Here is a 16,185-nt window from a genome sequence, read left to right as displayed (position 1 = left end):
AGCTTTGTGAAGCTGTGTTCCCTTTCCAACAGCCTCATGACCTTACCCTGCGGGTTCATCACTTGCTTTCCTGTTGGTAGTTGCTAAGGTAAACTTCTCTTCCAGAACAACCACTGAGGTCAGCAGGGTTTAAACCACACCCTGCATAGCCCTAAAGAAAAAGTGCAGACCTCTGAGTGGCAATTTCCAGTGTTGGCCACTGTTTACACTGGAGATTGCTGCTGGCAGTCTCCTTAAGCCCTCATAACATTCTGTAATCTTCTGACACAACGTTTGCAGTGTTAGCTACAATGAGACGTTTCCCTGATGTCAGGGGGAATGTCCTTGGAGACAGCTGTGCAGTCACTGTGCAGGGAGTGCTGATCTCTGTCCTTTGTCATGCCTCCAAACTAGGAGTTTAGTTTTAAAAAAAAATAAGATAAAAAACATTTCTCTCTTTAAGGTGGAAATGTCACATGTTGGAATGTCTTCTGAATGCTTCTCACAAACTCCACATTCCAGAAAGACAAAGAAGTAAGCATTTTAACACTTCTTTGCATGGCTCAACGTATTGTGGGGTTGATGTTTCAAAAAATATTAACAGTAGGGACATATGTTATGGTAGTGAAGTGTGGCATGAGTCACTAGCGAAGATGCTAGCTGCCATTAAATGCCATATTTCCTGGAGTGAAGTTTAGGAATAACAGTGAGTAATTATTATAAGATTAGAAACTAATGAGAAATCTCCATAGTGAGAGTGATTTTAAAGTGTCTTTATATTTAAAAAAAAAAAAAGTGAAATCCTACTGTCAGGAGGGAGTTTACTCATTTATTTAAAAATAGAGAAAATAAACCTGCTAAGAGCCAAGTAGATATGTTGTGTGCCCTTAAATATGGAAAACCCTAATAAGGATGGTAGATAAGGAACTAGGCAAATATAAATTACTATAACAGGTGCTGAAAGAACTTTAAAGACATATCTAATAATGTAGGTGGAGGTTTGCAAAGACTGCCTGGGAAGAGAAGTAAACAGACAAGATCATCATGCAGGGTTAGAGTTGTACATTCTGTAGCTACCCATGATGACTCTGTTAAGATTAGAGTTTAATGAAGGGTCCATGAACACTGCAAAGTCAGTTTCTATACAGAGAGGGGATACACCCTGCCATGGCCCTGTGAGTTGGGCTCAAAAGGAAATGTGTACACTGTAATTTTGTTTTGCTCTTTAAATGCAGGTTCCCTTCTTTAAAACAGTATTTGAAGTTTCCCGCATGAGAGTATTTTGCCATGCTAGATTTTATTCTGGAAGGAGTTTCTTGGCAAAAAGTAGACCCAAATAGAGCTGCAAAGTTGTTCACTCTTTCTCAATTATAGACCGCTTTTCCCATGGCACTTCCCATGGCACTTTAGGAGTGGGTTGCCCTATAAAGGAAGCCGTTCAAGGCAACATCCTCAGAACATCGCTTTCTCTGGACAGCTGGGTCTCAGTTAGTACCTCTTAAATCTCATTCTCTGCACAAAAATAAATCTAGAGCCAAGGGTTTTATTTACTTTTACTGATTCAGAAAGAGAAGACTCTGGAACATGTATCATTATTAGGGACCCTCAGATGGCAGCAATAGAATAGAGACACCATTACTATTGAAAACATACTGGAAAGGGTTGTGAAGCCATCATGAACACCCAGTTGAATGACCCTTGCTGTCCAACAGGGCCTGTAAGCCTACTGGGCTGATTTTTATCAGCTAGTGTGGAGTACTGTATTGTCCAGCCACTGACAACCCATAAATCCATTGTGAAAATGAGTTACACTAAAGATTTACCCTCAGGCCTTCTTCTGGGTGTCTGGGCTGCCCGTGATAGATAGACTTTTGTAGAGTGACTCTGTAAACCTTCATGCCCTGGCTGCCATATCTCCAGGACTATTTTCTTTGGGGTGGGGAGGTCTTCAGAACCAGAGGGTTTCTGATAATCAGAATGTAGCAGGAAATATCTTTGGTTGTATCCAGTGAGTCCATGATTTGTCAAGATCTTTCCTGTGTGAGGAAGGAAGACACACTACTATAGGTCAATTATTGACAAACTACTGCACAGACCAACCATAAAACACAGTACCCTGCTACAGTTCAGCTGTAAGACATGTAAATGTTAGAAACCTTGATGTGTTGAGTATTAGAGGCAATGTGCTAAAATCCAGTGGTTGCGTACCCAGCAAGAATGATGCTCATAGAGAGGTCTCAAAAGCCCCCACACAGAAGCATCTGCTCCCAGTGGATGCTAATAGAAAGAAAAGGAATAAGATTTTGCTCACAACAGAAATATTTACCTCTTGCCAAGGATATAAGTCACTGTGAGGAAAGATAAGCTTTTCTTCTTATAGGACTATGAATATAATTGTGAAAATATAAGATAACAAGTGTGGTAGAGAAGAAAGTATTTGGAAAGGGCATGCACTGTGAGCCACATCTTGTGTTTCTGGCTGTGACCTTGAGATGATGGATTAAGTTTTGTGAATCTCTGGTTCTGCTTCATAGGATGATCTGATAGGAATGAGATACAAGAATAAGGATGAAGAATCTGCTGAATAACAAATATCAGTGCTCTCTTTTTCCTGTGTCTCCCTCTCCCTCTGTTTCCCTCTCCTTCTCCCTTTCCCCCTCCCTCTTCTTCTTCCTCTTTCTCTCTCTCTCTTCTTTCATATTGAGGACTGAGCACAGGACGTTGTTTGTACATATTGTGCAATCCCTTTACCACTGAACGTCCTACAACTGGCCTTGAACTTGTGCTCCCTTACTTCTGCCTCCGGGCAGCTGAGGTCTGCCACTATGCTCAGCTGAATCTGTTTCTTATCAGATACTTTAAGAATTCTTAAAAGTTATGCTCATTCTTCTATTATTAAAATTGTGATTTAAAAAATAATAATAATAGGGTAACATTCCAGAAAATTGGGAACCTCAAACAGGAGAGAATATGAAAAGGACAGGTATTTGTGCTAGAGATTTTCTTTTTTTTTAAGATTTATTTATTATTATATGTAAGTACACTGTAGCTGTCTTCAGACACCCCAGAAGAGGGTGTCAGATCCCATTACAGATGGTTGTGAGCCACCATGTGGTTGCTGGGATTTGAACTCAGGACCTCTGGAAGAGCAGTCGGTGCTCTTAACCGCTGAGCCATCTCTCCAGTCCTGTGCTAGGGATCTTCAAACAATATGTTTTGCTAGAAGTAATGAGTAGATTTATTAATGAATTTGAACCTGGGTTGAGAAAGCTGGATACTAATACTTAACTGTTTACTGGAGTTTCTTTAACATTTGAAGAGTGTTATTCCAATTATTTTCAAATAATCAACTGTTTACTTTTAGTTGTGCGTATGGTGGAATGTACAAACAATTGTGGGTATCCAAGAAGGCCAGAGGTATCAGACCTGCTTGAACTGTAGTTAGAGCCAGCTGTGTGCTGCCCAACGTGAGTGCTAGGAATAGAACTCAGGTCCACTGCAAGAGCAGTGCATGCTCTTAACCACTGTTAACCATTTCCAAATGACCAACCCTTACCACTGCATTTTCCATAGATACGCAGAAATTTTTCTCTTTGATAAGCCTTTGATAAACCAGAAAAATCACAATCCTTTCAAATGTAAGTTTATGGCTTATATAGAATTAGGATGCGTGTCTTTGGAAGAGCCTAACTCAATGATAGGAATCTCATCATTGTAGAGAGGAACACTTTGCTACTTGGTTTGAATACATTGCTCTACAGAATGCTTTGATCGGCTGGTGGCTCCAGAGATGACTGTTGAACCCAGAGCATAATTGGCCAATGGTATGGACAGGTAAGGAGAAGTTAGGAATGAGAAAAGGCTGTGTACCCAGTAGCAGAGAAGTACTAGCCAGATGGATATAGCTGTGAAGAGCAGAAGGGGTCATCTGGGCAGTGGAGGACTTGATACCAGACCAGAAGGGTTGGGCACTGCAGCAGTAGAATATAGAATCACTGGTATTGGAGAGTTCCAGGATAAGGTGACAGTGAGGTTACCAGGCATCCAAAAGACCATACTAACTGGGTAACTGGAAACATACACACTAACATTTATTAGGAGCTCAACAATATACTAATTACTATACGATATGCTCTTATTGAATCTTCTTTAAAATGCTACAAAATCAGTGTTTTTTTTTTTAAATTCCCATCTTACCAATGGAGAAAGTGAATCTCAAATACTATAATTAACTTGCCCAAAATGACAGGGTTTCTAAATGGTGTGGCTAGAGTCTGAGCCAACGTCTGGTTGACATGACATGCCAGCTTCACTTGACCACTCTATACTGTCTCTTAGGCAGGGTGAGATCCGGAGATGGGGGGGGGGAAGGCGTCAGGAGAGCAGGGAAGAATAACAATGCTGTAGTCTGGATTCAGGGGCTAGACTACAGTCTTGTGGAGGAAGCAAACGACAACCACAAAAATTTATACACACACATAACAAAACTGGACTCTACAGGTTGCATTTAAATGTCCATGCACATGTATGTGCAACAATAATAATCAGAGAAAAGGAGGCTATCAGACCTAGAGTGGAGGAGCACAGGAAGGGTGGAAGGAGAAGACACAGGAGGGACTGAATGAACGAAAGAGGAGAGAAGTGATGTCATTATATTTAAAATTAAAATTTATTTTTAAAATGAATATGATGAAATGCCGCTGTCATACATATGAAGAACCCTAAGAGCTCAGCAGAAGAGGAGTGTGGGCATTGTTGTCAGGTCTGTCTTATGAGATCTGAGGCAGAGCCTCCCTCCCAGGAGTAAGCAGGACTTGTCTCTATATGACATTAGGTGGAAACCAGCTGTGAGCTGAGGAACTACTGGAGGACAAGGAGGAGCCTCTCACCTTAGAGGGCACAAGTATCAGATTTAACACCAGAAGCATAGCTTTAAAAAAAAAGGGAAGTGAGAGAAGATTGTTCTCACAGCATAGCATCGTTGAACATGTATGTGCAGGTGGTCTGCTAGCTGAACAAGCACCTTGCCCTACTCCAAACCTAAAGAAAGAATGTAGTACAGATCTCCCACTCTCTGGAACAACTAAAGGGCTTGTAACTCAGTAATAAATGACAAATAACCCATCCTACTTATTTACTTATTTTGTATTTTTTTTAAATGTATGAGTGGTCTTCTGCAGGTACACATGCATGCCAGAAGACATCAGGTCCCTTTACAGATGGTTGTGAGCCCACATGTAACTGCTGGAAATTGAACTCAGGACCTCTAGAAGAGCATCCAGTGCTCTTAACTGCTGAGTCATTCTCCATCCCCAAGTTACCTATTTATTTAATGGGAAAAGAATTTGAATCTGTTTGTTTTGCAAAGAAGGCATACAAGTGACCAATAGACACAGGAAAGGTATTCTGCATCATAAATCATTAGATAAACAGGCATACTTGGATACCACTTTATATGTACGAGGATGACTCTTATTAAAAAAAAAAAAAAAAGATGGACAGTACCAAGTATAGGTAGTTCTATCTATAGGTAAAGAATAGGATGAATACATTGTAGGATGCAAACACTGTATCCATAGAAAAATTTCTGTCAGTCCCTCAAAAAGCTAAACATAGAGTTACCATATGAGCTAATGATCAGTGAATAAGGGTCTTATCAGTGAGAGACTTGAACATTCATCTACTGAAAACTCATATATGTGCTCATAATAACCTCCCTGCTCATTGTAGCAAGAAGATAGAATAGCCCAAACATATGTCAGCTGGTGACTGCAGGGAGCAAAATGGGACTGCATCTTAAGAAAGAAGGACATTCTAACACAGGTGAACCTTGAAGACATCTGAGGGATGATGCCAGCCATATGCATACTATAAGACTCTACGTACGAGCCACTCCTAGAAAAGTCAAATTATATAGATCCTTAGACAGTGGTCTCCAGAGGCTGATGAAAGGAAAGTGAAGAACAACTGTGAATGAGTTCAGAAATTTGGTTTGTATGGCACAAATGTTCTAAAATCCAACAATAATGAGATGGTTGTACAACTTTGTGAATGCATGGAAAAACCACTGAATGGTATTAAAAGGGTAGATTCTATGAAGAGTGAATTCTATGTAAAATTAGAGTCCTGATGTCAGTCTAACCAGTGTGGGATAAATCATGGGCATTGTTTCCCTCTGCGGTATGTTTCTCTTTACTAAAGTAGGTTCTACAGGAATTCTACTAGTTATGGCACAGAGAAGCCACTTTATAGTCATCTCTTGCTCCTTCTATATTTGATTTCACAAATCTCCTCTAAATATATCACATTCCTTCTAGTTTAATTTAGCTGTAGCGTGACCACAAAAATACAATATTGCTTTGAAATCCCAAGTAGCAGTTAAAACCGACTTCAGCCCAAGGGCCTAGTCAACCTAATTAGTAACAGCTCCGTGGGGCTCTGTGCTTAGAAAGATCCTGAGGTTGGATCCAGGCTAGGTATGAAAAGTAGACTCAGAGATTCAGAGCAGTGATCTTAGACTAGGCAGTGTAGATAAGGTAGGAACATTTGAGTTGGTTAATTAAGCTAGGACAATGCATTGCTCTGCTGGGTAGGTAAGCCTCAGAAAGCAGTCTGATACAGCTAGTAGACATACAGTGTGACCCAGAACTGAACTGGAGATCCGGAATCTCAATACTTTGAAACAGTCAGTATTTACAGGTGACATATCAAAAATCACTCAGTAAATAGCACCAACTTTTTCATACAATTTGATATCAAGGTATTTTGAATAATACAGTGTATGCTTCAAAGGCTCTTAACAAGCGATCGTTAGCATATGCTTACAAGGAAATACAAAGTGAGAAAGAATATCTAGACAGATTGGGGGCAGCGGGGGGGGGGCAGTCTTCCATGGGAGAATGATGGATTTATCAAGGGCTATTTTGGAGAAAATGATCTCACCCTCTCCTGCAGCTAATATGATTGCTGACGGCTCCATGACTGGAGGTAGGATTGCATACACAACTCCTTGCTCTATATTGGAATTTGGTCTGGCTTAGGCTTAGGTCTTGGGCATGTTATTGTAACCACTGAGAGTGCATATGCACATCTGTCCTGCTGTGCCAGAAGACAATGCTTTTTCGGAGTCATCCACCCGCTCTGTCTGACTCTTATACTCTTTCTACTCCTTCCTTGAGTCTTGGAAGAGAAAAGAGTTTGGTATACGTGTTCTTTTTAGGGCTGAGAATTCTGCTATCTCTTATTCTTGAAACCTCAGCCAGCTGTGGACCACTATGCTAACCACCACCCACTACAACAGATTTTCTTTATTGACATGAAGTCCATCCTCCTGCCCCTTCATGTATCAGGAATTAGAGGTGTGCATTGCTCTGCCCAGTTCAACACAAGCTTTATAACCACCCTTACCAAAAAGGACAGATATCACCGATTCTTGGGTGTTATGAGCCTGCTAATACACACATCCAATGACATTTGAGTTCTGCTTAGAACATTTCATCCCCTCTAAATCATGCTAAAGGAACCTATGATACACTCTCTGTGATAGGCAAAGGGAACTTAGAGAATGAGCCCTATTTCTTTGGAGTAGAAGTGTCCCTCCAGATGACTCCAGATGCAAGCTTGAAAACCTCAGCTTCAAGTCCTGAGCTTTCTCTGCTGTAATATGGAAAGCAAAGAGGGAACTAAGGCAGGAGAAACTGAAAAATGCACAGGAGACCTGGGCCTCTGGAGCACACCTTTGGGATTTGTTATGAATGCTGGCAGCCACAGTGCAAACTTTCTTCTTTTTTTTCTCTTATGTCTCACTTCCCACCTCTTTACTTCAGCAGAAAAAGTAGCATGCTCCACACCTCCCCATCTGTCTTAGTTAGGGTCTCTATTGGTGTCAAAAAGACCATGACTGAAAGCAACTTGGGCATGAAAGGGTTTCTTTCTGCTTTCAACTTTCAGATGAGGACCATCCCTGAGGGGAGTCAGAGCAGGACCACAAGACAAGTACCTGGAAGCAGGAGCTGGAGCAGAAACCATGCTGCTCACTGGCTTGCTCCTCCTGGCTTGTTCAGTTTGTTTTCTTATGCACCCCAGGACAACCTTCCTAGGGATGGTGTTGACGAAACTAGGCTGGGCCCACCCACCTCAACCATCAATCAAACAAATTCCCCATGGGTTTTCTGATAGGCTAATTGATGGAAGCATTTTCTCAGCTGAGGTTCCCTATCCTCAGATGACTCTAGCTTGACTTAAATTGACAAAAATCTAACCAGCACACAGTCCCTTCTCCACTCCACTTCACTTCCTGACTACTGAGATGTCCTGAACAAAGAGTGGTTAAAACAGGGTGGCATGTACACATCCCCTGAGATCACAGTGATCCAAATATTTACTAACAAACCCCTTGGTATCTACAGCTCAGTTTCATAATTGAGAGCAAGAAGGCACCACAGCTTGTGAATATCGAATGGGTACCATAAATTTAGGGCAGTGTCTGCTACCTGAGGACTAGCTGTGCAGGTAACGACTGGTGGTGGCAATAGTTTTAAGGATTTTCTTGCTGGTTTTTGGTTTTTTTTTTTTTTTTTTTTTTTTTTGAGGGGAAACTGGGAAAGGAGAAATCATATGACATGTAAATAAAGACAATATCTAATAATAAAGACAATATCTAAAAAAAAAAAAAGGATCAGACTTACCTCATGGGTGGCCTGAGATGATGCTCAAAGCTATTGTCACTCATGAGCAGCTGCCACATGATGATTGCCCACTGGAGAAAAGCTTAGTCTTGGAATCTTCCAGCTTAGCAAGATGGCATTCTGTGTCCTATATGGAGGCTGATCATTTGCTGAGCAGTTGCTGGCCTGTCAGAACTGGCCACAGATGCAGAGATCCTAGCTGTGATGTCCATCTGGGGCAAAAAGTGTGGGAAAATGAACTGAAGGAAATCAAGCAAAACATATGTGTTTCAGAGCTTTCGGGTAAGAGTTCAGTGTTAGGGACCCCAATCTACCAGAAGCCAAGAAGGCAATGGGTTAATCTAGGCACAAATATGGAAGCTTCACATAGATATTTCCAGTCTACAACTTCCAAAGACCAATAAACAAATGAATCACTAGACAAGGAGTCCAAGAGAGGCCAGTGTAGTGTGGAAGACTTACATTGGTGTTCTTGGCTTCACCGTGCCATATCCACCCCATCCTCCAAAGGAATGTGATTCCATATCCTGGCCAGCTGGCAGAATTCCACTCATCCATATTAGCAGAATAGAGGCAGAGACAGAAGATGATGGCAGAGAAATAGAGAAAACAGGAGGATGGGGGATGGGGACATGTAGCAGGAGACAGAGGAGAGAAAGAGGAGGGAAAACAACGAATTAGAAAAGGAAGACAGAATGGGAGAAATCCTGCTGTGTCCACTGCTTTCCAAGCCCTATGCAATGTATTCTACATACACTTTTTATTTAGATATCAGAACTGTGAGATTTATATTTGGTTAAGAAAGAGTCTAGGGAAAGGGAAGCTAATTCTTAAATTAAAAAAAAAAAAAATAAGCTTACACTTTGTCTGGCTAGGTCCCAAGAGCCAGGCTGAGTAACTAAATCAATTTAGTCTATTCTAATGATACAAGCTAAATGCAAATGAAATCATTTGTTCTGGAGTGGAAGAGCTGTGAAAGGAGATGGCTGAGTGCACTAAGTCATCCTATTTTGTGGCTTTTGGGTCCAGGCTGCTCATCTTGCTCCCTAGATTCAATGCCCTGAACCTGCACCCTATCTATGTGAGGAGCAGGGTGCTTAGTTCAGTGTGCTGCTTGGACCTGGTGTGGTATGTAGAAAGGCACCAAACATTGGCCTATGTCAGAGTTCAGAGGAGTTGAAGGAATGGAAAACTGGACAGGGCACTCCACACTTTTGAGTGGCCCACATCTCAGCCTCAGCTTGTTGTCAAATGGGGAAGTGGCTGCTATATGGCCAAACTATGTAGAGGTGTACAGTCTTTGACACTGTTATAGGATATCCTTTAAAATGTGTTGGGATGTATTAATATACCATGGAATGCATGAAGCCCACAGGGTGTGGTTAGACGTGGCCATTTCACAGGAAACCAGAGACCCAATGTTCAGGCAATACCGTTGGGCTGAGACAATGCAAGCTCTGTCTTCCTACAGACTTAAGGGACCAAACAGTTGTCTTTTTTCCAAGTTGCATCAGAAGACTAATTCCTTGTCTTTGATCCTCTCCCTTTCAGGCCATTATGTTTACGTGGACACCTCTTTTGCCAAGCAAGGGGAGAAAGCCGTGCTGCTGAGTTCTGATCTGCAGGCTGAGGAGTGGAACTGTTTGCGTCTGGTCTACCAGATAACCACACCTCCAGGATCTGTGTCAGACCCCAGTCAGCTGAACCTCTATGTGAGATTTGAGGATGAAAGCTTCGATCGCTTGCTTTGGTCCACTAAGGAGCCTTCAGACAGCTGGCTCATAGCCAGTCTAGATCTTCAAAACAGCTCCAAGAAATTCAAGGTAAATGGGGTTTAAGAGGGAGACGTAAGGCATGTGGCATGTGCTTTATGCTACATGAGGTCTTAGAGAGCTGGTTCCAACCTTCTGAATGCTAAACCCTTCAATATAGTTCCTCATGTTGTGGTGATTCCCCAACCATATTTCTGTTGCTGCTTTATAACTGTAATTTTGCAAGTTATGAATTGCAATGTAAATATCTGTGTTTTATGATATAGTCTTAGGCAACCCCAGTGAAAGGGTCATTCTACCCCCAAAGAGGTCACAACCCACTAGTTGAAAACCACTGTTTTATAACAAGTAATTCACTACAGTTAGTTATATCATGGGAGATTAATGTAAGTAAATATTTGCTCATTCTTTAGAAGCATATCTTTACAGACTTTCTCCATCTAGTAAAAAAGTGAGGCTCTAAATGGCGCCTAGGTTGACCTCTTCAGTGAGAATGGATCTTCAGGAGTGTTTTTGTTGCCAACAATTTTGCTTCACCCTTCTTCATCGTTTGTGGGACATGTTTATGTTATCTTCCTAATGAGTTAGTTGTTCCAAGGTTTGAACAAGGCACTATCATATAAGGGAACATTAAAAAGCTTGGAAAGAGAAAAGTTATTTACCAGGCACTTATCTTTTCCTTTTCAAAGAAGTCAATTGTTCTGTCTGTGGTGTTCTGAGAGGAAGGCAGAGGATGTAAGAGGTGGCATGCGGAGTTGAACTAGGGCAGAGCTAGAGTGTGGCATACATGAGAGTGTCACTGGGACACCACAGAGCCACCAGGAGACCCTGTTCCTAGTGCATTCCATTCCTAGGCTCAACTCTCTTCTTTGAAAAGCTTCAAAACAGAGCATCTCCCTCTAGTCCAGTCTGCTGGGAGTCTCCCCAACAGGTGGCTACTGAGGACAGGAACACTGGGAGTCTGAGTTCCTATTCCACACCATCCTCCCACGGTTATCAGACCCAAATCTGCCTGAATACTTGCAAAATATCCTGCTGAAGCCACAGAAGTAAAAGTTATTAGAGAACCAAGGCCAGATGTGAACTCTACCCACCACCTCCATGAACACAGGAGGAGGTGGAGGTTAGGATAGCATTAAAAGTTATATGACTCCAGGCTTCTGATAGAGACTTCATTCATGCCAAAGTCCTCAGGGTATATGTACGTGTTCGTGTGTGCATAGGTACAAATGCACACATACACAGTCCATAGTAAAATTCATTCATTCAACAGCTATGAACCACACTGAATAATAGCTCCTAAGAACTGAAATATTGGACAAGAAACATGGTGTTTTGATACCTGATTCCTTTTCCCCCGTATGCTCTACAGATTTTGATAGAAGGTGTCCTGGGACAAGGAAACACGGCTAGCATTGCCCTCTTTGAAATCAAGATGACAGCTGGCTACTGTATTGGTGAGTGAGTTTTGTGATTATGGTAGAAGAATGCAAATCTCTTCCTACATCCGCAGCCAGAAAGCAGAGAATCGATCCTAAAGGCCAAATGAGTCATGGAGCATGCTGCAAAATGCTAGCATTTGTTCTTTGCTAGGGTCACCTGAAGACAGGACATTGATCCTCCGTCTTCAGTGTGAAAAGGCTCATTAGCATTTGCTCTAACTGGCTGGGTTAACAAGTAGAAGCAACTTCTCCCTCGGTGATGCTCTCTAACCTCACCCAGCTCTGATAAAAAATAATTGCTGGTTTGCTGTGAACTCGTGGGGGTTGGGGGGGAGGGCCTTTGCCAGAAGAGCAGAAAATCCATCCTGTCACCTACTTTCACTGATACACTGCTGCTGCTATCTTAATGATCTCGATTGTCACTTAGATCCTAGCTGGTGTGGGCAGGATCAATTGTCTTCGTGACAGTTTTGAGAAGGCAGGAAGAGAGGACAGCCCCTGCTCCATGAGTGCCTGACTATTCCTCATCAGCCACCATCCGTAATGAGAGCCCGGTGTCTGTAAAGGTGCACAAGGGAGGAATGAGTTCTCAGGGACGGAGGCTGTGAGATCTGAGCATACAGGTGCAAACCCCAAAGCTGAGCAGTCAGTCAATAACCCTCAGGGAGCTTCTTACAGAGATGGCACTCAGGGCAAGGAGCCTCGGTTTCTGGAATTATGAGGTAGGGAGGTGCTAGAATTAGCCTGCAGGTGACAGGCCTGCAGCTCTGGCTTTTAGATGATGGCACTGGTGTCCATGAACTGGAAACAAGGAAATACAGATACATAGGACCTAGGGAAAAATCCTAGACACAGATTTGCAGGGGTTACAGAATGAGGACCTTAAATTGGGGAGTGGGGGGAATCAGAGAATAGAAAAGAAAAAAGTCAGTAGATCTGAGAGATGTCTCAGCATGGACGGTATTAGGACTGAGGACTCAGAACTTAAAGGAGTGAAGGATCAAAGATGGTGTTGAACAAGAGGCCTATGCAAATGTCCTGTGCTCTGGTTCCTGTTCGGTCTTTCACTGATACTTCTAATGCAAAAAAGAAAATGAGACTAATAAATGTACTTTCTGTGGATGCAGAGAACTTCCATCCAGGCTCCTCCCTTGAGTAGTCTAGGTGCTGCCCCTCAACACACAGAAGCGGTCAGACACACTTGGGAAGCTCCACCTGCTGGTCAGTCACACACACACACACACACACACACACACACACACACACACACTTGTCCTCATCACCTGCTAAAAGAAGCTAGTTCCTGTGATGGCTGAGGAGAGGTGGAGTTAAGAGTAGTTGATAAAAGGCTGGGCACTCAAGAAATGTTCAGTTCTTGCCCCCCCCCCCCGATGATATGGTGGCTTCTGGTTTGTTTAAAACAAAAAGGATGCCACATTGTCACCCTTCCTTGCTTTGTGTTCACCTCTTCTCTTGGTCCTCTGTCAGTTCAATTGGCTTAATAACAGTATCTATCTCAAGGAGCTATGTCGAGTATTAAGTGAATTCACAGAAAAAGCTTAGACTAGTGCGTGGCACACTGAGAAGGATTTTGCTTTTTATTCCACTCCATGGCGGCCCTTGGCACTAGATGTTGAACATCAATTGGCAGTCACTGCGGTGGAAAATTGAAAAGAAATTTTAAAATTTGTCACTGCTCACTGACAACTGTACCAGCTAGGATTCTGGTGAGAACAGGATGGCTATGTGGGATGTGGGGGTGGAGGTGAGGATCAACCTCTGTAATTTGAAGAAAGCCCATTGACATCAATAAGACCACAAAGCTTTGCAAAGGAAAAATGCCAGCAGGTACTGGCACAGTGACCAGAATTAGTGCCAACTATGACTCATAACCTGTCATCTGGCTAGCCAAAGATGGTCAAGACCATCTTTGACCCATCTCCTACCTAGCCAGGACAGGAGGAAGAATTACTAACAACTGAAAACGGTGGCTGCGTGGTCAAGACTTCTGTCTAGGCTGTTCCTTCTATAAAGGGCCATAGCTTGCCATGGTAACCTGGCAGTGATGGAGATGGGTACTAACTCTGATGTCACTCTCCTTCCCCTCCTTTAGTGGAATCTAACAAGGGGGATGGAGCAGTAGAGAAGAACAAGATGGGAATTATCCTTCATTTGATATGCAGGATTATAGGGTCAGTGGCTGGATTAGGTTTATAAATTCTCTGCTATAATTTGCTGATGAAAAACAATGTACAGGAAACATGACAATGACCCCAAATATGGAGATTTTACTTCAGTCTTTCTCATCTCTAGGCAGGAGTTGCAGAAAGGTCCTGGGCCCAGTGTGTGCACCTCTTCCACATACTCTGAGTAGACAAGTGGAGGATTTTCAGCATCTTGAAAACATGCCTCTGAGTTCTGGAAATCTTGTTCACCATAGAGAAATGGAGGGCTGGGCCATCAGGGAGCACTAAGGGTGGTGGAGAAAATGTTTAGAACTGAGAAATAACCCTAAAATAGTACATTAAGATAGACACATTGGAGCTGCAAGTACGGGTCAACGGTAAAGTGCATGATGACCCATGCAAGACCTTGGATGTGGCCCCAGCACCAAAACATTGACCAATTAATTAATCTGGTAGGCTGACAAAAATCATGAGCTTATATCAAGCATAGACCATGTACTCTAGTTCTATACTGAGAGCTGTCCGTGCTTGCAGTACGATGATGTGGGAATGTTGTCTCCAATTCACACATCAATAAACAAATTCAGAGAGATAGTGAGTTCCCACAAGTCACATGGCTAATAGGAGAAAGGGCTATGACTCGGAGACGCAATGAGATGAAGCAGAGCATCAACTCATTACTGGATATCTCTCCTGACTAATATCCTTCTGAATTTCTGGTCCATCGTTGAGGGAAAGAGCCCTTAGAATGACTAAGGCCAGAGGATGCAGTGAGTATGGGTATCCCCCGGTGTAACTGCAGCTTCACGAAATGTCTATCTATGTCTTCCTCTAGATTGTGACTTTGAAGAAAACCATCTCTGTGGCTTTGTGAACCGCTGGAATCCAAATGTGAACTGGTTCGTGGGAGGAGGAACCGCAAAGAACACCCACTCCATTCTCCCACAGGATCATACTTTCAGGAGCGAGCATGGTGAGCCAGTCACAAATGCAGTCTTCCTTCCAGGGTGAATGTTGCCTTCAACTCTCACCACCTGGCTTTTGTCAACAGAAGAAGGGGTGGAGACACACTGGAAGACCAGGTGGAAGAGGCAGGAGAGAGGGACAATCTATGAGACAGAACCAACTGCAGACATAAGCTTGTAGTTAAGGAAGCCACAAAGCCTTTGGCTCATCTCTAACCTTGGCAGTTTTTAACGTTTCCATGAAATGTTTTACTTCTTATCTATTGGCTGTTCTCATTTCTAAAGACATGGCTGGAATACTCCAATCTTCATTAAAAATAGATTGCAGGGTGACCAGTCCTTAAGAATTCCCCATGAGACCACCAATGCTAATGATTATTCCTTGTGAAGGGTGCAATAGGGCCCCCTGGTGGCCAAATACGCAGGCACTTTGCAAGGAAAATGCAGAGAACTCACAGGGAGGGCAGGGTAAAGTCTACCGAAGGTAAACCAGGGAAAGGGTGCCCTTCCTCTTGTGTCTCACTGGTCACACCTGGTCTCCGTAGTTTTGTAAATTACTATGTCTCCTGATCTCCAAGACAGCGCAATCCTCCACTTTGTGCTCTTTTCTAAGTATTGGGAAGATCTTGGCTTTCCGCGAAAGCGAACAAAAGGACATTGGATCCTTTCTTTTTCACTCTTGATACATCCGCGTAGATAGCGAAGGGTCCATTCAGTTTCGATCAGTTACCCATGACAGCGTGGACCCTTGTCTGGACACAAGCAACCGTTTGTGGTTCCTTACTGTCTGTTCTTCATTGATTGCACTTTATCATCATCTAAATGTTTAAAAGTACGTCTCCGACTTTGCGTCCAGCTTATCCATTTCTGCAGGTCGCCTGGGCTCTGGAGTCTACATGTTGACACCACTGCTGTCTTTGTTCATGCTCCCCTCCTCCTTGTACCCAGAATCTCAGACTCAATTTCCCACAAGGGCCAGAGAGATTAAGCAGGTGGCCTGCAGACTAAGTGAGAACTGTGACAAAATAGACGGTTGACACCTGTGCAGAGTAGCCATCCTTCATTACCTTGTATGAGAATGTGAGCCCACTTCATAGGTATTTGGATTTTTTTTCTTAAATTCAGAAAGAAAGGGTTTTAAAAATATATTTCAA

General features: G+C 42.7%; 1 protein-coding gene across 1 annotated transcript in view; it reads left to right on the top strand.

The window, feature by feature from the left end:
* Mamdc2 (MAM domain containing 2) overlaps nt 1-16,185 on the top strand; it is a 158,902-nt gene that overhangs the window by 59,267 nt on the left and 83,450 nt on the right. The window contains exons 3-5 of the mRNA XM_031389959.1: nt 10,218-10,489; nt 11,811-11,895; nt 14,902-15,039. Coding sequence (XP_031245819.1) covers nt 10,218-10,489; nt 11,811-11,895; nt 14,902-15,039 — 495 coding nt within the window. The remainder of the gene's footprint in view (nt 1-10,217; nt 10,490-11,810; nt 11,896-14,901; nt 15,040-16,185) is intronic.

This window comes from Mastomys coucha, unplaced genomic scaffold, assembly GCF_008632895.1.
Source record: "Mastomys coucha isolate ucsf_1 unplaced genomic scaffold, UCSF_Mcou_1 pScaffold21, whole genome shotgun sequence".
In the NCBI taxonomy this organism is placed as follows: Eukaryota; Metazoa; Chordata; class Mammalia; order Rodentia; family Muridae; genus Mastomys; species Mastomys coucha.
This window is presented reverse-complemented; position numbering and strand designations above follow the sequence as displayed.